The sequence below is a fragment of the Podarcis melisellensis genome (assembly GCF_964234715.1).
Source record: "Podarcis melisellensis genome assembly, chromosome: 7".
NCBI classification, from domain to species: Eukaryota; Metazoa; Chordata; class Lepidosauria; order Squamata; family Lacertidae; genus Podarcis; species Podarcis melisellensis.
The window spans coordinates 34,888,293-34,907,233 of NC_138539.1; the positions used below are offsets into that span (position 1 = coordinate 34,888,293).

The window sequence follows — 18,941 nt, forward strand, 5'->3', positions numbered from 1 at the left end:
TAATCATGGAAGCCATCGAGATAGAGAAACACCCTCACAACATGAACAAGCGTGACGACACATCCCGCTTGCCAGACATCTGGAAATTAGCCCTCCCCACAAAAACTGACACCAGATCCAGAGGCACACAGAACGCTATCACCAATCAACCACACCAGACCCAAACCCAGACCCTCTCCACAGATAAATTACAGACACCATCCAGTAGCCAAACCATGGTGGCACCTCCGGATGCTGCACCCCCCTGCAATCCCTACACAGATCTGGCTGACACAGGCCACAAAACCACAGCTCGCCCCTATACACGAAGCCAAGCCAGAGCACAACTAAGTGCAGTACAGCCATCTTCTCAGAAAAACTCTTCACAAAGTTCAAGAGGTCAAGACACAAAGACTTTAGCAACTAATCCACACCTAATGACCCACCTAAGTGGTACTCAGGATATCACTCAAGAAATCACTCAAGATATCCCTCAAGTAATTAAGGAACAAAAGAAGAAAAGGCACACTAGCCTGGGAACTTCCTCTCTGCCCAGAACATTGGAGGCTATACACCACACCCCCTCAACAGTATTTATAGGAACTCAAACACTGAGATCCTGCTCTGTTCCAGTAACAAGAAGCCGAAAGCACCAGCCTGAAGATGACGAGTGAGACCTCGTCGAAACGTCGCCTAGACACCCCAACTTTTACACGGGAAGACACCCGAGGACACCAAAACCTGCATATATATATATATATATATATATATATATATATATAATCACACACTACACTGCACATGAAAACCCATGTTTAGGATGCACAAAACTAGGTCAGGAGGTCTGTTTAGGGAAGTTTTTAATGTGTGACATTTTAATGCATCTTTAATCTTTGTTAGAAGCCACCCAGAGTGGCTGGGGAAGCCCAGCCAGATGGGCGGGGTACAAATAATAAATTATTATTATTAGTAGTAGTAGTAGTAAGGAGGGTTTTTTTTTTTTGTCAGGTCACTTTTCAATGACTAATTCCTGTCACCTCTTGCAGGGGCGGAGGAAGAGGTGTGTGGTGGGTGTGGACCACCCTGGTTGTCACCACTGAGGAGGGTGACAAAATGTCGGGCGGCACTCACAGCAGGGCATGCAGCGTGCCCAAGCCACGCGTCTCTCCTGGGCACTTGGGTGCACACAGGCTCCGCACTGCCCAAACGGTCCGCCCGCTGCCTCCCCCCCCCAGCTGTAGGACAGTTGAGTGGGAGGAGGCAGGCAGACTCCGGAGGCCCCACAGCGCGCCCCACCCTCACCCTGCCCCTATGGGCAGCTCGGCCTGCCCCTGGGCATGCCGCGCCAGGCGCCCAAACAGCTTCCTCCGCCGCTGACCTCTTGCATTCTGAAGTAGTGCAGTCCCATTCCAAGTATTTGAATTGGTTCAAAGAACCAATTGCAGGTAAGTAGCGTAGGAATATGCTTGGTGTTGTAGCCGTGGGATCAACCAAGGTCACGGGTACTTTGCTGACTCCACAACTCTGGACTGAGACATCTTAGCAACAAGTTTACATCTTTCTCACTCATTCTATGCTATTCTTTATGAATTAGCTCATTTGCTTTATTTTTAGGAGTTAATCAGTTTATTTATTTATTTGAGTAAGCCTGTTTAATATATATACTTGTCAGAGCCACCCGTCTGGTCCCAGCTCACAAGAGACCCAATTCCAATCCGGTTTATTTACAGAAAGTCTTTATTGAAGATCATGGTTGCGTTTACATTCCATCTTTGTGACTCTACGTCTGTACCGTTAGATCGCTGAAGTACCCTCTGAATCTGTCCCGCCTCGGCACCAATTTAAGAGCCTTGTGCTGGACCACCTCTTCCTCTCCTTCCTTTTCCGCAGGGTCTTTCTGCCCCCCTGGGTTCCCCCTCGCCGGGACTCACCCGAGGCTGAATCCTCTGACGCCTCCGCCCCCCTCCTTCTCGCTTTGGGGCCGGGCTCCTCCCCAGGGCTCTCCTCACTTCCGCGCGCCTCTACATTTGAACTTGGCGCGCGTACGTTGCTTCTGACCTTTCTCTCGACCGCTACACTGCTCCCGGTGCTACTCTCCACCCCTTCCGGCTGAGCGTCCTGCTCCGATCTTCTCCCCCTGTCTCCTTCACGCTCTGCTCCCTCTGACACCCTGGTAACTCCACCCCCTTCACTCCGTTCCGGCTGAGAAGCTGGCTCCTGTGTCCTACTCCTACTGAGGCTTCTCCCTTCGCCCCCCTGTTCCTCCCTGCTTCCCCCTTGGCCCCCCTTTGGTCTGACCAGGGGGGCTCCCTTCTGGGAGTCTTCTGACTCACTGGACAAACTCATGGACGACCTTTGGTCATCGTCATCCTCCTCCTCATCTCTCTGGGATTCTTCCCCCTCGCTCTCTGTCTCCTCCCCCATCTGCTCTTCTCTCCCTGAAACCCTGACAATACTAAACAGGCTAACTCTAATAAATAAATAGTTTGTGCTTTCTATTACAATGCAAATAAGATTTGATTTAATGGCTCTAATATAATATTTTATGCACTTGATGAGAAGTGCTGTTCAAAACATGCCCTCAAGGAATGATTTTCCCACAGTGTATTGGCCCTGAAATAAATAAACAAACGCTTCTTCTTTGCTTCTGGTAAAGATGGGGAATGCAATCCCAGCTATTACTTAAGTATTTGACTAGCTAAAGATAAAATATACTTTATATGGGGGCTTACATAAAATTATTGTGAGCAAGTTCATAGGATTATAAGAAATCTGCTAAAGAAGGCTAAATCCAGAGTGTAATCAGCCTATACAGTGGTACCTCGGGTTACAGATGCTTCAGGTTACATACGCTTCAGGTTACAGACTCCGCTAACCCAGAAATATTACCTCGGGTTAAGAACTTTGCTTCAGGATGAGAATAGAAATCGCGCGGCAGCAGCGGGAAGCCCCATTAGCTAAAGTGGTGCTTCAGGTTAAGAACAGTTTCAGGTTAAAAACGGACCTCCAGAACGAATTAAGTTCTTAACCCAAGGTACCACTGTATTTATAAGAGGAGACGAGTGAAAAATGTGAGAGGAAGCAATGAGACTGGACGGTGATACATCATGAGGCAAATGATCTAATACTCTCTATGTTCAAAGACCTTTGGCATCAAATAAAGCATAACTGTTGGGACATGCAAATAGCTGTGTAAGGGTATGTGTCTTAAGATGAGTGCAGTTGTATAACACCAATCTTGCTTCTCTAGCTTAGTGAGTGATAGTCCTCTGTGCTCCACAGTATAGCTACAGTCAGGAGCAAGGTTCCTGATCATACAGATAGAGTCAGGTTTGCTTTGTTTGCAGAAGAACTTGTAGAGACCTCAGGTATTGCCGCCTAAATCATTTTGCAAGACGCTCAATGCACAAATTCCCCTTTACCAGACGTTCCCAGGGCAGGTCACAACAATGACATATACAATGATAAAACACCTACAACCATAAAACAAGAAAAGTGTAAAAACCATTAAAAGCAACTTAAAGCAATTCCATATAGAATCCCATGTAAAACATGTCTGTTTCAAACTTTTTAATGGTTTAAATTTTATAGTTTTATGTTTTAATTGCTGTAAACCACTTTGATATTTTTTTAAAGGACACAGCGGTATCCAAATATTTTTTATAAATAAACAGTAAAACAGTGCAGATTATCATTTGTCATTGTTTTTCACAATTCATATACCACTTAATTATGACCATCTCTTAAGTGGTGTACAAGTAACCATTTATAAAAACAGTTAGAAACACCGTACAACTCTTCAGTCAAAGCTTTTCCTCTATCAGAACAATCCTCCTTACATATATGTTCCTGTCTGTATATATAAAAAATCCAAACAGCATTTTTGCCCTTTGTTTTTGGTTTTCCATGCTGTGATTCCTTCATCTCCATTCCGTCCCTCTAGACATAACAGTCTATGACTAAAAAGATGGTGAATCCATGCTCACCACTGAGCTGTGGGGAGCACTGTGTGTCAACTACCAAATCACCACATGGGTGATGTTGAAAGCTAGTAAAAAACAAAACAAAAAAAGCAGTTTTCTGTTGATTATTTACTCCCAAGTGTTTCTAAATTGCTTGAGAGCCACTACAGAATTACCGTATTTTTTGCTCTATAAGACTCACTTTTTCCCTCCTAAAAAGTAAGGGGAAATGTGTGTGCGTCTTATGGAGCAAATGCAGGCTGCGCAGCTATCCCAGAAGCCAGAACAGCAAGAGGGATTGCTGCTTTCACTGCACAGTGATTCCTCTTGCTCTTCTGGCTTCTGAAATTCAGAATAGTTTTTTCTTGTTTTCCTCCTCCAATAACTAGGTGCTTCTTGTGGTCTGGTGCGTCTTATACAAAAAATACGGGTACTTCTTGATACAAATAATATATATTCTTGAAGCAGATCAGGAGAGATCTCTCAGGTGCTGGTAACCTTCTTTCTTAGGAATCGCTGTAGCCAGCTTTATCACAGAAATAAAAGTGTCAGGAAAATATTACTTCACCAGATCCCATTTGCTAGCTTACATTTCTTCCCTCAGGGATCTCCATAACTCTCCAATCAACTTTTTTGGTGCTACATGTTCTTTTGCAAAGAAATCAGACAATGACTTTTGCATTCCCAGTGACATGTATTATTGGCCACTATGACTTGCTGCAGAGCTTTAATTTAGAAACTGATACACAGAAATGGTCTATTTTTTTTTTTACAACTACCACCAAGATTTAAGGAAGCAAAACAGATTAAACAGTTATGCCTCATCACTGTGCATTTAGCTTGGGTCATGTTTTATTTGCATAAATTTTAATTGCTGCATACATTCAGATTGTGAATTATTCTTTCCCTGGAGCATAATTGCGTTCCAGGCATTTCCAACAAAAAAAGAGAACTACTTCAATAATGACTTTATTTTCAGCAAGATGTAGCAGAGCAAAAACCAGCCGGTATGTCAGGGTGCAAACACTTCCAAAAGACTGAACGGACATGTTATGGGGATGTATCTGTATGCTATAATGTACTTAGGGTTTTCCCGTTCTCAGCTACAGAATCACTTCTTTCTCTAGACATTATGTAGTCACATCACCCTGGATGAACAAATATCTATCTAGAATATCTGCATACCCTGACAACTTTTTTTCTTCCATGCCACTCCTGATACGTATAGGGTCCTCCTATTTACCTGCAGAATGCTTAGTATAAAATTAACTATCCATTATGTACTGTAAGGTTTATTATTGTTATTATTAAACAGTTACAGATCTAGATCATGTTTAATTAAAATTAACTTGCTTACAAAAGCCAAATGCACTAATGATTCACAATGACCTTTTATTACCTGCAGTCCCTTGTTTTGGCTGGATGATTGACAGCTTGCTGTTTGGCTACCGTGTTGTATTTCAGCTGACAAGACTTTTCATTTTAACTCAATTTGCCTGCCTATCACAAGCTGGTGGCAGGCCAGGCGCAAGTCGCCCAGCTTTGCCTCAGCAGCTTGCTCTATTTCTCATTAGTACGCATTTATTCAGTGGAAATTGGAAGACAAATGCTTGAAGGCATGTGAACTAAGTATAGCAAATTAGGTTTAAAGACTGAATATTTATAAGTATATTGAAACGGCTTCAACTTTTAAAAAAAGATCCAGGGTGAAATTGAAAGAGTATATAAGAGTGAGCGGAGTTTGGGGGGGAGATGCAAGTGAGAAAAATCCAAAAATACTGTGAGGTGCCTGTGGTCTCTCGATGCATAGAAAATGTCGACTTTCCTGAAAACCCCTTTTTGTGAGCATTGAAAGTTTCGGCATCTTGTGTGTGCGCGCGTGTAGGAAGGGGGAAAAACGAGGGTCATGTTCATTTGCTGCTTGGTTATCCCTTGGTATGCTTTAAATTGCCTTGTTTGTTCGGCACTAGCACAGAAACAGATGTTGCTCTACCGTGCTGGATAATTTACTGTACCTCATGGTGCAGAATGGAAGACCTCCCCAGCTACCCAGCTGGTCTGACAGGAGCACTGGCTTGTGGCTACTGAAGTATGACAACAGCAAGTACAGACTGCAGTTTTATCATCCAGTTGTCATTCTTCTCAATGTGGATTTTGGGCATCCGTACAGAGGCTATCGGGGAAGGGGTTTTATTGGGGGGGGGGTGAAACGTCGAAACAAACGTCCTTTTTGTTTGTTTATTTTAATGGTAGGCTGCCGCAGAGCCACACAGGCTCCATCCTCCTTTGTTGATCATAATGTGACTCATTACTTTTGTCATCTAAGGATTATCGGCATGATCGCTCAGAGCTAGAGCCAAGCTCGCCTTCCCCCACATAGCTGGTCCTGGAAGGTAAAACAGATTTGTCATTTATGATCTGACCACTAAGCCACACTCTGAGCTCCATTATTGTGATTAGCTCCCGCATCGGATGTGCTTGCCCAATTGTCATTTGCGATACCGCAATGGGCAACGCGACTTGCCATACTTCCTGGGAGCATGTCGGCCAATCTGACATGGCTGTGTTGCTCGTGCTACTCAGCATAAACCTATTTTAGCGGCGGCACTTTCGCTGTGTTTTGCTCGTTCGCTGCTGCTACGGCTGTTGTTGTCACCACTGTGCTTTCTTCATCCCCCTCCCACCGGTTTGGATCCATCAGCGCACAATGGTGTTACGTATGTCAGCTACCATTTCCACACTGCCGACTTAAAAGGGTGTTATTTGGCTTCGCATTTCCTCGGCGGGAGGCAGCCGAGGAGTGGAGTCTGGACCTTTTTTCCTTTGTACTGCGTAAAGTTTTTTGTTGCCAGAGTGCTGCCAGTTGAAATCTATCGTGTCAGGTGCCTTGTGGCTATCTGCAGTAGAGGCCGTGTTCTGGAACCAGAGTTCTTTTCTGGCTTCGTCACCAACAAGCCGATTTGACTCTCCCTGATTATAGTAACGAAGGCAGTCCAAAAGAATATGCACAGCCTCACAGTACGTCACATTGAATCACGGCGCTGGCCACACAGAGCTGACCGCAGCCTCATTTCTTTAGACAAATGCACGCTTAAGGAAAAAACTCCTGCGAGAAAGCATCCAAGGCCACTTTATTTGCTATGCGCCCTGCAACAGATTTAATTTTTAGTGAAAGAACGTTTGTTATTATCTTTTTCAGATGTTTCCATGCTGAGGATGCTACTCTCTCTAGTATACTAGCTGTTGGGGTCTACCATCTCTAGTAAGCTAAGTGAGGGGGTGGGTCACAGGGCTCCACATACCACTTAGGTTTCTCATATATTCCAAATAAAAAATGAAAACAACCATCTATTGAATCTTTGGTGAGAAGGAAGATCTGCTTTGGGGCTTTTCATGGGTTTTTTTTTTGTAAATACTAATTTTCACACTGATGACTTGAAGGAGTCATGCCGCCTATTACGGCGCCCAGCCTCGCTGGTGGAAAGATAGTCAGTTTTGATTATAAAGTCAGAGATGCAGGCCCAGACAGCAGCTACATGCTGGTATGCATGCTATCAGAATGATTTATGCAAATTATGCATATTATTCCCAAAGGAATTCCTCCTCAAACTGCCAGGATAAATTGCCGGAAATTAGCCATAAAATCTGTCGTGCTAGGAGCAAGAGGTGAAGGCCACTGGGAAAGCAAGGACATTTGCCTTCTAGAGCCTTCCAAGTTAAGGTGGGCTTCTGGAAAAAGGTTTGGGATTTGTGTCAAAACGTTGCGCTGTATATGGGCTTCCCCCCATTAACTTGTCAAAGCTCCACACCTAATTTGAATTTGCTCAGCCAGCAGTAGATATTATGAAGGGTTCCTTAATTCCCAATATTCTTGCCTCGCATATGACTGTAGGGTTATTCAAGTACTGTAGATGGTTTTGTAATGCATGGCTGCAGTCTTGCATGGTTGTGTGTGTTTTTTTAAAAAAAACAACAACAGGCAGAACAGAGCCATTGAAGCTATGCCTGGTATTTGTTCCCAATCCCTGAAATGTATGGAAATGCATAAAAGCATTCATCTCTTTTGATTGTGGCGTTTTCAACATGATGCCCAAATAATGGTTTTTCCACCCAAAACCCACTGCACTGCCTAGAGCCTAACTAAATTCATTGACTCTATCGGGAAAGATTATATTTAAAAGTTCAGAAGTGCTTAGCTTCTTCTCTAGCCCTCTGGGAAAGTTTATTACCTCTTTTTAACACACACACACATACACACTGCTTTCTTTGCCAGCCTGCTCTAGTAGACCTGTCGAATTTTGGCAGCTGTAGCAGCTTATAACTTCCAATCTCCTTCTATATCTTTAATGCTTTGGGGTTCTTTCTCTCTCCCCCACCCCCAAATTCCCCTTTATTTATATTCAGAAAGTGCTATCAACGAGAGTTTCCGATTTTGCTCATCTTCCACAAACATCCGCATCGCCAGCGAAGATTTTATTCTCAAGCTTGAAGGGAACCAGGAAGTCAGCTTGAGAAAAGGAGATTTGGTAGCAATTTATCCTCCAATTCTGCACATGGACCCCGAGGTCTACGAAGATCCCAAGGTAAACATTCAGCTGCTATTAGACATACCACTTCAGGCACATTTCAGCAGCCAGGCATTTTGTAATATAGAGAGCTTTAAAAAAAGAAGAAAAAGAAAGCGGGGGGGGGGGGTTGTTCCTTCTTGTGGAACAAATCTTCCTACTTTCAGATCTTTTCAAGGTGCCTTCAGGTCAAAGGATTCTTGGCCTGAAGAGAGAAATATGGTGATGAGGGTGACTGCTACCCCTTTGAGAGAAACTGACAATTGTGCCTTGACTACCATAAACTTGAGGCTAAATCTAGGCTTTGTTGGGAAGTGGATCATTGGATGCCCAAAGAAGGCTGGATAATAGAAGGTGGCTTAAAGAGCAAATAATGTGGGCCATTTAGCTAAGTGCCCCCAAAGCATCATTGACTCTCTAAAGCCCCTATAATAGCGGTGTCTTCTTGAGCCTTATGCTTTTTCACCTCTCTTTATAGGGATTGGCCCTTTAGTGGTCAATTAGTATGGCGTTGTGAACTCAAGATTGTAAAGCTGTTGCTCGGCAGTGAAGCTTTGAGGGTAATTGTGTCATCTCCTTGTATTTTTCCCCCATCTGAAGCAAAAGTTAATGAATATCAAAGGCTGGAAATTAATCCACCCTAGCTGAGCCTTAATACAGCTCCAGAAGTTCATCACCTGCATGCAAATTGCATAGTCATGTTCCCTAGATTTTGACTGAGAAATTCTTGCTAGTTGGAGGAAGATGGCCACAGGCAAACAAAGATTTATGTATTTATTAAACAAACAAAGCCATGAAATGACTACTGTGGATTTACATATGTCATGTATGACTCTGAAGAGCTTTCTTCCTTTATGATACATAAAATAACTGATTATATACACTATACTAACATGTAAAACCCTAAACAACTTGGCACCAGGTTACTTGAAAGACTGCCTGTCACTGTATAGACTTGTAAAATCACTTGGATTATCTGGGGGAATTTTACTTGTGGCATCAAACAGAATATCACAGGTCTTTGATCTGAAAACAAGCATTGTACGTTGTTTCAAAATGTTTTTAATGTGTTTTAATATGGTGACTAAATTATTATTATTTTCTGCCATTGTTCCTGCTTAAACTCAGAAGGCAGAAAAAGCCCATCTTACATTTGTACTACTGCCTCTGTGTGGCTTTTTGACTGAGTCTGCAATCACACTAGTTATGGCAGATGAGCATAGTATTACTTAACATTACTTATTTATTTATTTCATAAAATTAAGACACAGCTTAACTGTAAAAACAAAAACCACCTTCAACTGGTATACAAAGAAAATCAAACAATAAAATTATCAGGGGGAAAAGAACACTTTGAGACATTCAAATGTTAAAATCAGCAATAAAATAAAAACAGATACTGTAATAAAATACATCCACCTTCTACATGTCTGGGGAGGCTTGTCTAAACAAAAATGTTTTCAGCAGGTGCCAAAAAGAGTACAGCTGTACCTTGGAAGTCAAACAGAATCCATTCCGGAAGTCCGTTCAACTTCCACAACATTTGGAAACCAAAGTGTGGCTTCTGATTGGCTGCAGGAAGCTCCTGCAGCCAATCGGAAGCCGTGGAAGCCCCATCGGATGTTCAGCTTACAAAAATAGTTTGCAAACCAGAACACTCATTTCCGGGTTTGCAGCGTTTGGGAGCCAAAACATTTGAGAACTAAGCTGTTTGAAAACCAAGGTACGACTGTACAGTGAAGGCATCTGCTTGGTGTCAATAGGCAGAGTTTCAGAGTACATTCTGCCACACTAAATGATCCATTTTGTCCAAGCAACAGACCTTATAACAAAACAGTCAGCTTTATTCACACAGCAGCAGTGCCGGATTTACATATAAGCTAAACAAGCTATAGCTTAGGGCACCACTCTCTTGGGGACTCCCAAAAAAATTAAAGGGGAAAAAACTGGATCTACATTTCCAAAATAGAAGATAAAAAACAAATATAATAAAACCTACATACAGCAACAGTGGTTTGTGTTGTGTAGGCTCCTATGATGTAAGTAATGGGCCCCGCCTGCTTTGATAAAATACATATTTTGTTATGTGCAAATGGCTTTAGATACTTATTAGGTCCATAAATTACCATACAGCATATATTCAGCACAAAAAAGCGACAATTGTTGTTGACAAAGGATAGCTGGACATATAAAGGACCCCATTACCTTCAGTAGCTTAGGGCCTCATCAAACCTAAATCCAGCCCTGCACAGCAGGTATAAGGTAGGGTTACCAGGTGTCCCCGGTTCCCGGGGACAGTTGCCGGATTTGCAAATCTGTCCCTGGGAAACATGGCAGCAGCAGCTGCAGCAGCCTGGAGCCAACTTCTGGATAAACCCACAAAGCTAGCTGTGAGTACAATTGAAAATTGATAATATATAAACAAATATTGTGCTTATTGCAATTGTAATTTGACTTTCCTCAGTAAAGAAGCACTTCCTTGACAGAGGAAGTCTGCATCTTCCAGAACATTTTGAAGGATATGCATTGTTTACATTTTTTAAAAAAACAATCTCTCAAAGCTTCTGCTGTAAGAGCCACTATGATGGGGTACACCATTGCCACTTCTGCTTAAGTTGAATTTGTGTATAATCAATCAAATTTGAATTATTCTTTAATTCTTTAATTGCTTTAAATTAGGTTCCAGAAAACAAGACAAATGGAGATCAGACTAGAGCCATTGAGTATTTGTAGGCTTTAGGCTCCAATAGAGGGAAATATGGTGCTTCAATCTGGGCTATTACTTTTATATATATTTACAGCAGCTCATTTTTCACACAAACTGGCGCTGACATAAGGAGCTAGAGAAGTCAACTTCCTTCTGTGTCCTGTCTCTGATAATTTGTGATTACCACTTTGCTTCCTGATTATGTAACATGAAAGTTACTTAGTTCTCCACTAAAGAGGTACTAGCCTTTACTTAATTTGGGCAAAAGTCTCAGAGTTCCTTATGCTCAATGATATTCCACTCCTAATCCTTAATTGTTGGACCTTTTTTCCCCTATTTTTGCAGTAACTACTTTTCTTATTTAAAATTAACTAACTTGCATTGTTGAGGGGAAATTAGTCCCACTTTGGATTTTCCTAGCTACTTCACAGAGAGACACTTCAAGACTCACAATACACCCTTTTCACACAAAAATTCTTGTCTGTGGACACATGTGTGTTTACAGGGTTGCACAGCTATTGTAATTGTTTTCCATTACTTCTTTGGGTATTATGTTCCATCGTTTCATGTGAAATGAATTCTAATTAGTGACATTAAGTAGAGTCAATTCTCCTTTTTTATTATAAGGATATATTATAAGTTTTGGAATACTAATCATAGTTTTTAGTTCTGGAAAGGATTTGACAAAACCAGGATCATCACAGTCCAGTAGCCTTTCTGCCCAACATCATTTGTCATGAATGGACTAATGCAGCCTATAAATAGTGTACTAGGGCTGCAGTCCTATACACACATTCCTGAAAGTCCTATTCAGCTTAATTGTGGAATGATATGCATAGGGTTCTGTTGGAAAAATAAAAGGATGTAGCCAGTGGCGGAGGAAGGCAGGGGCGGGAAGTTGCGGGCCATGCCGGATGTCATCACTGGGGGTGTGGGGTGTGACAAAATGAGTTTTTGTTTTTTAAATGGGCTCATGAAACTTTTTAGTTCAGTCAACAAATGTAACAAAATGCGGCTGGCACTGGGCACCACACCACAGGGGCCTACACTTACCACGGGGCCTGCAGCTTGCCCGAGCCATGCGTCTCTCCTGGGAGTGACGTGGTGGCTTGGGCGCATGCAGGCTCTGTGCTGCCTGAAACGGCATCTGCCCACCGCCTCTCCCTGAGCCACCCTACAGCTGAGGGGGAGGCGGCAGAGAGGCAGAGACACTCTATGCAGCGGGCCCCAAACCCATGGGCAGCTCGTCCTGTCCCTGGCTGCAGGATACATGCACTGCACTGGGCACCCAAGTGACTAGTTATGCCACTGGATGTAGCTTGTCATCAACTGTTTGTGTGCACTCAACTCAAGATCAGAAGGAGCAAAGTCAATAAGAGTCAACTTGTGTTGACCTCATTCTGGGAAACAAAAGCGCATGAGTTGAGTCTAAGATATGTGGGGAAAGTAATATGGCAAAATGTGCAAACCTCTGGATGTGATTCCAGAGTTGAACTCATAGCTGTATCCCCAGAGCATTTTCACAGTGCTTAAGACAGAGGTACCACCTTGCCTTCTAAAAGTAGCACATATAAAAAAGAAATCCACTGCTTGTTCTTTTTTGCTTTTCAGATCAATCTTGACATTGTTGTAATCACTATATTTATACAACTATATTAATGCTCACATTCTCTATTTTTCAGAAGTATAAATTTGATCGTTACGTAGAGGATGGCAAGAAGAAAACCACCTTCTACAAACAGGGAAGGAAGCTGAAATACTTTCTGATGCCTTTTGGCTCTGGAATCAGCAAGTGTCCTGGCAGGTTCTTTGCAATGAATGAAATTAAGCTGTTCTTGGTTTTATTGTTGGCATATTTTGATGTGGAAATAACAGAAGAAAAGCAAGTTGGACAAGACAAGAGTAGAATAGGTCTTGGTATACTCTTGCCAGACACTGACATTGCCTTTCGTTACAAACCAAGAAATTAATACTCTAATACAGTTTCCAACATTACAAATAACTTACTCAGGTTTTGTTCTGTCTTTTTGCACTACAGTTGCCATATCTTTCTGGTGTCCTTACAATTGTGGATGAGGGTTCTGATTTGTGATCATTATAGACCAACATTTAAATGACAATGGATATTCATCAATACCTGGTAGCCTTGTTCCATTTTTCTTCAACATGTAGAAAGCAAATAAATTAAAAAAAAACAAACAATTGTGGATGAGGCCTGCCACATTTTGATTTTTTTTTCATATTGCTGCCATTTTAAGTTTAAAGTTTTGATGGAATGGGTGAAATATTCTATTTCTACAAGTTTTCTATCTGCATCAGTGCCCTCAGTGTGGCTACTTTTTTGTAGTACAGCTCCTAACGCACATGCTGTATGGCAGTGCAGGAGATCAGAAGGCACACTTATTGAATTGTGTGGTATAGCTGCTTGGGCTGGCAAAGTACCTTTGTCTGCCTCTTCCACAAAGTCTCTCTTATTTTGGCACTTGCTATTTTCCGTAAGAACACTACTCAATATCAACAAAACCTGCTTCTAATACCCATTCAAATTCATCAAAGAATCAAATTCACATAGAATCTCATTTGGGATTTTGAGCACTTTTCTAGTTGGAAATTAATATTATTTTGCTTTGCTTTGTTTTGCTTTACTCTAAATATTTGTGGGCAGTATATATATATATATATATATATATATATATATATATATATATATATATATATATATATGAATGATTGTCCAAACCATTCATAACATTTCTCTTTGTAAATGTATAACCAGAACATTAAATATTGATTGTGTGAATCTTAAAAAACCGATTGTGATACCCCGCCCTTATGGAAACAAAACTATACTAACTGCATATCCACTAAATTTAAACTCAGAACTGATTCATCATAGTGCCTTCACAGACATTTGGTGCAGGACACACACAGTTCTTACTATGCAGACCTTCTCTTCCCCCTTGAACCTGCCCATTCAATGCAGCTACATCAGCTTGCAGGAGGAGCTAAGTTTTAACTTGGAACCATCTCCAACGACTTTTCCTTGTGGGGAGTAACATTAGAAACTGTTGTTGTCTTAAAAACAATCTTCAGCACAAGACTGGGGAACTTCTGAATTGATGGAAAATCTATCTGTGGCTTTTGAGATGCTTGCACTTTGAAATAGGCTTTGCTTTTTTCATATAACTTTCATGATCATATTAGACACTGATGGTGCTGTAAGTCTATGGACAAATAAGTTCTACCACTACATATCCAATAATAGCTCACATCTGTTTCACCCTATTATGTTGAGCACAGACACTGTTGTGTCAGTGTGGGCTGTAAGATGTCTCTTACTAGACTTATGATCAATCCTTCTTTGGCATCCTTTTTGTTAGCAACTGTGAAAAATGAAAGCAGGTATTTGTTTTCAGCACAACCCATATTTTGATTCATGCTGTGCTTTTAGGATTTTGAATTTTAAATATCATGAGTTGGAATATAATATGATAGGATGTTATGGCACTTTGTCAAAGGCAAAGCATACATCAGATTAATCACAGCTCTGAAGCTGAAGTGCCTCTGTGGGAACCAATAGGAGAGCATTTGTAAATGTGCAAATGAAAACTAGAGAAGAGATCTCTCAAAGCACAATTGGCTGCTAGGTGCCCAGCTGCCATTCAAACCCTCTCTGCGCATAGAACATACTGGGAAGTGCTAGACAGAGCCCCAACCCTACAGAATAGACTCATCAGATCTCAAAATAGATTTTGCTGAAGTGCTTATGGCTGAGTCTTGTATTTTTATAACTGCTACCACTTTACCAGCTCATGAATTACAAAGTTTGTGGAAATTCTTTCAGCAACTTTTCTCTGTAACTTAAATTCCAGGACTGGTCTTCTGTTTTTTTTCCCCATGGCAGCCAGTTCATGGCAAGAGCCTGTCAGAATGAAGGGGTGGTATGGGAGAGGAGTTTCATGACAGGAGATTTGGGGGAGGGGGTTCCCTACTCCCTGGCATATGTGTTTTCTTAAGGATACAGGAACACATTCCAGGTGAACATCTGCCAGCCTTACAGAGCAATGAAGCTAAATGACAGAAATGTATTATTATGAACATTCCCTCGAGCATTCACAAAAATCAAGAAGTCCGCTGTAAGGTAAAGTAAAACTTTCGAAACAGTAAGCATGTACAGATGCTAACAAAACAGTTGTCGTAAAATTTTTCATAGGCAATATAACTCTAAGCACCTCGACTCTGGAGACCCACTGTGTTTAACAGGACTTACTCCCAGATATGTGAGCATAGGATTACAGCCCAAACTTATTTTGGAATATTCACTTGGTCTTATGAAACTGAGAGGCACAAAATGCAGAGTACGTATTAAGTAATTTATTTCTGTAGGAGAATGTAGGAAATAAATGCTTTGCCTTGATTTCATTGGACTCAATAGTGCCTTCCTTTGACTGCATCTTCCTAGAGTTTTATGTGTTTATGTTTGCCACATCCCTACCAGGATGTTCTTACAAACTGACATAAGTTGTATCAAATCTTCAAATCAATAAATGATCTACTATTTTTCTACTAATAAAGTATCTCTGACCTCATAAAAGTTTGCCTCATTATTATTAACTGCTGTGCCATTAATAGACCCCATCACAAACCGGCATTTCTAAACAATACCATTTGATTTTACTTTTCATTTATATCATGACATTTCTGACAAACTAGGCTGAAACTGACATACACATCTGAGATGCTAATTATATATTTTAAAATGCCAGCTAACTGATTGATTCCTCCATACCACTATTAATGTGTCAATATATAGGCAGATAGCAGGAAATATAACCAGTTTCTGGAGGCAGTGGTGATGGTGATCATACTCTAGCACCTGGTTTCCCAAACTTGGGTCTCCAGCTGTATTTGGACTACAATTCCCACCATCCCTGACCACTGTTCCTGCTAGCAAGGAAAGATGGGAGTTGTAGTCCGAAAATGGCTGGAGACCATAATTTTGTAGTATGTTTGTGAATTACCCTGAGAATATGATGTAAGGAGGAGATTGAAAAATACTTTGAAAAATAAACAACTGGTATGCCCTTGGATGAGAAAAAAGTTCTCCGTTTGGGTAGAGGAGCAGGTTCAAAGGCTGCTGGCTGAGTTATCTTCCACTTAGAGAAATCTCAGTATGTGCTTCTGCCTTCCAGGAATCACTTCAATATATAGGTAATCTTTCTGCATCCTTTACCTGTGGACATTTTGCTGTTGGTGGTACATGTGTTACATTCTGCCATATAAGTCAGTAAAATGAAAAAATAACATTTACTTGCAGTTCTTATAAGTATACATATATACCTGTACAATCCACAAACTAATTCAGTTGGGAATAGTTCTGATTCCAGCCTGCTTAATCCCATTGACTTTAATAGACTGATTACTTCAATCCAAGTAGCCTCATACAATAAATGGTGAGAATCCATTCCATAATCTCTCCCATGCCTGTAATCTTGTGACCTCCGTAATAAAATATACCCTTTACTGATCAAGGCACGCAGGACTAGATCTCACTTAGCCATTTAAAAATACACCATTTGTGCATGCCTGGTGAGTTGACAGAAAAATTATTTGGTGGCCAAACAGCATGCATAACTTTGCAACATTTAATAAATGGACTTACATTTTGAAAATCATTTAGTACTAAGCAAGTCATTAAGCTACCACTGTAACTTTATACTAAAACATGAAATAAACTGCACATTTTGGTCCTATTCACACAGCCAATGTATTTTGGTCCTAATTATACAGCCAAGAGCCTAATCATACAGCCAAGGCAGAAATAAACATATTAGTAATTTCCCTGTATGATATTCATAGCTAATATTTGCCTTGACATTATGTATACAAAGTATAGTAAATTATATGATATGTGCAAGATAGCTTTACTTTCATTCACTGAAACTAAAGGTCCAAATAGGTTACAATACTACAAATAAAATATTAACACTGGGTGCATTTATATTTAAGAGTTGGAAGTTTCCTAGTTATAGCATATTTCCCTCAAAATGATGGCTTTACATAAGCATCTGTCAAATGTGTCATACAAGCAGGTAAATCATTTTTTCACTTTTTAAAGGCTTTATAATTTCTAGCTTACCATTTATTCTATGCCAGGAATGACTGGGTAAAAATACTGTATGGAGGAGGCAATGTGGTCATAATTAGGCAATCATATTAAAACAATTCTATCAATATTTTACTATGGATCACATCTTTCATTGTGAAGTCTCTGTATGTTCAAACATTAATCTGGTCTCTATGATAGCAGATCTATTTGTGCCTGCATATTTTGTAGTTCCTAAAAATTAAACTTCATTTCTAACTTGTGGTGCAAGTACATGAAAGAAATGTATTTTGAAACCACAGTTCTAATTTAGAATGTCAATCTATTTTAAAATGAGTGTAGATGCTTAGCTTCCTTACTGGAACAGAGGTGAGAAAGCCCATGCTGTCAGATACAGATTAGTAAGTATATTATACCACTATGGGTGATATATTTTCAGCACTTGCTCTTATCACTTCACCAAATAATTGCTGTTTTAATCTCAAGTAGACAGGAAGTCAATACTTTTGTTATTTCTTGCCTTATGAACTACCCGAATACCCACACAACGCCATCAATTTGCCCACAGTTAATTCCTAAAAGTGACTTATATACGGAACCGACATGTATGATTTGTTTAAAATGTAAAGTGAAAGTGTCTTAATAACCTTTATGAGAGTTTCAGCAATGCTTCCCTGTCTCCTTTTATAGAGGAAATGTCATAACTTGCAATGCAACATTCTGATAAATTTACTCTCAATTCTAGGAACTAGTAGTTAAAAGATAATTTACTCCTGGAAATTTCTGGGTAGCAAAACAGCACTTGAATCTCAAGGTATAGCATCTTTTCCAGTTATATAAGCTAATTGTGGTTCTAGTTTTCTCCAACACTTTGCGTATTGTTGTATACTGCAATATTAAGATACATTGCCAGTCATTCCAAAACATACCACTTTTATTTAGTAGCATGGAATAATTTTAACAGACTTGACCTTCCGGAATGTTATCCCTGAATTCCTAAAATATAAAAACTGACATGAATGAGGAGTGGGTGAGTTAAAAAGACAATAGTAGGAAATATTTCCCCTGCCCCACCAAAAGGACCCTATTGTCATAACCCCAAAAACAAAACAGCTCTTAAGTGCTTGATCCTTTCTTAATATTGGGTTGACAGGTGACTAGCAAATCTACAGCCCAATTCTATGTCCTTTTCCTCAAAAGTAAATCCTATGGAGCTCAATGTGTCTGGCTCTCCAGCGAGTGAGCACAGAATTGCAGCCTCCAACTTGCTTAATTTTTGTGACCTTTTAAGAAATGTGTTTTTAAACATTTTAAACAATTACATGAAGACATGCTTCCCTTTCAGCTAAACCATTTCCCCCTGCCATCTACCATTTCAAATTATTCACACATCTTAGTTCTTATATGTGTGTGTGTATATATGAATTTTAAAATGCAGCAATAAAAGTGCTTGGAACACATCATAAATTTACTTGCTATTTTACTGCACAGCTCTGAATCGTGGTGAGCCGACAAGGGCAACCGTAGGGCTATTGCGGGGAGGGGGGGGAATTTAACTCCTTCCAAGGCAGGGCGTTTATAAGGAAAGCTAAGCCCATTAGGAGACGCTTTCTCCTAATGGC

The 18,941-nt window shown here is 40.6% G+C and overlaps 1 protein-coding gene across 1 annotated transcript in view; it reads left to right on the forward strand.

The window, feature by feature from the left end:
• The window catches only part of CYP7B1 (cytochrome P450 family 7 subfamily B member 1), a 101,665-nt gene extending 86,032 nt beyond the window's left edge, over window positions 1–15,633 (forward strand). Inside the window, exons 5-6 of the mRNA XM_081917560.1 lie at window positions 8,346–8,524; window positions 12,896–15,633. Coding sequence (XP_081773686.1) covers window positions 8,346–8,524; window positions 12,896–13,183 — 467 coding nt within the window. The 3' untranslated portion in view covers window positions 13,184–15,633. The remainder of the gene's footprint in view (window positions 1–8,345; window positions 8,525–12,895) is intronic.
• The last annotated feature ends 3,308 nt before the right edge of the window (window positions 15,634–18,941 follow it).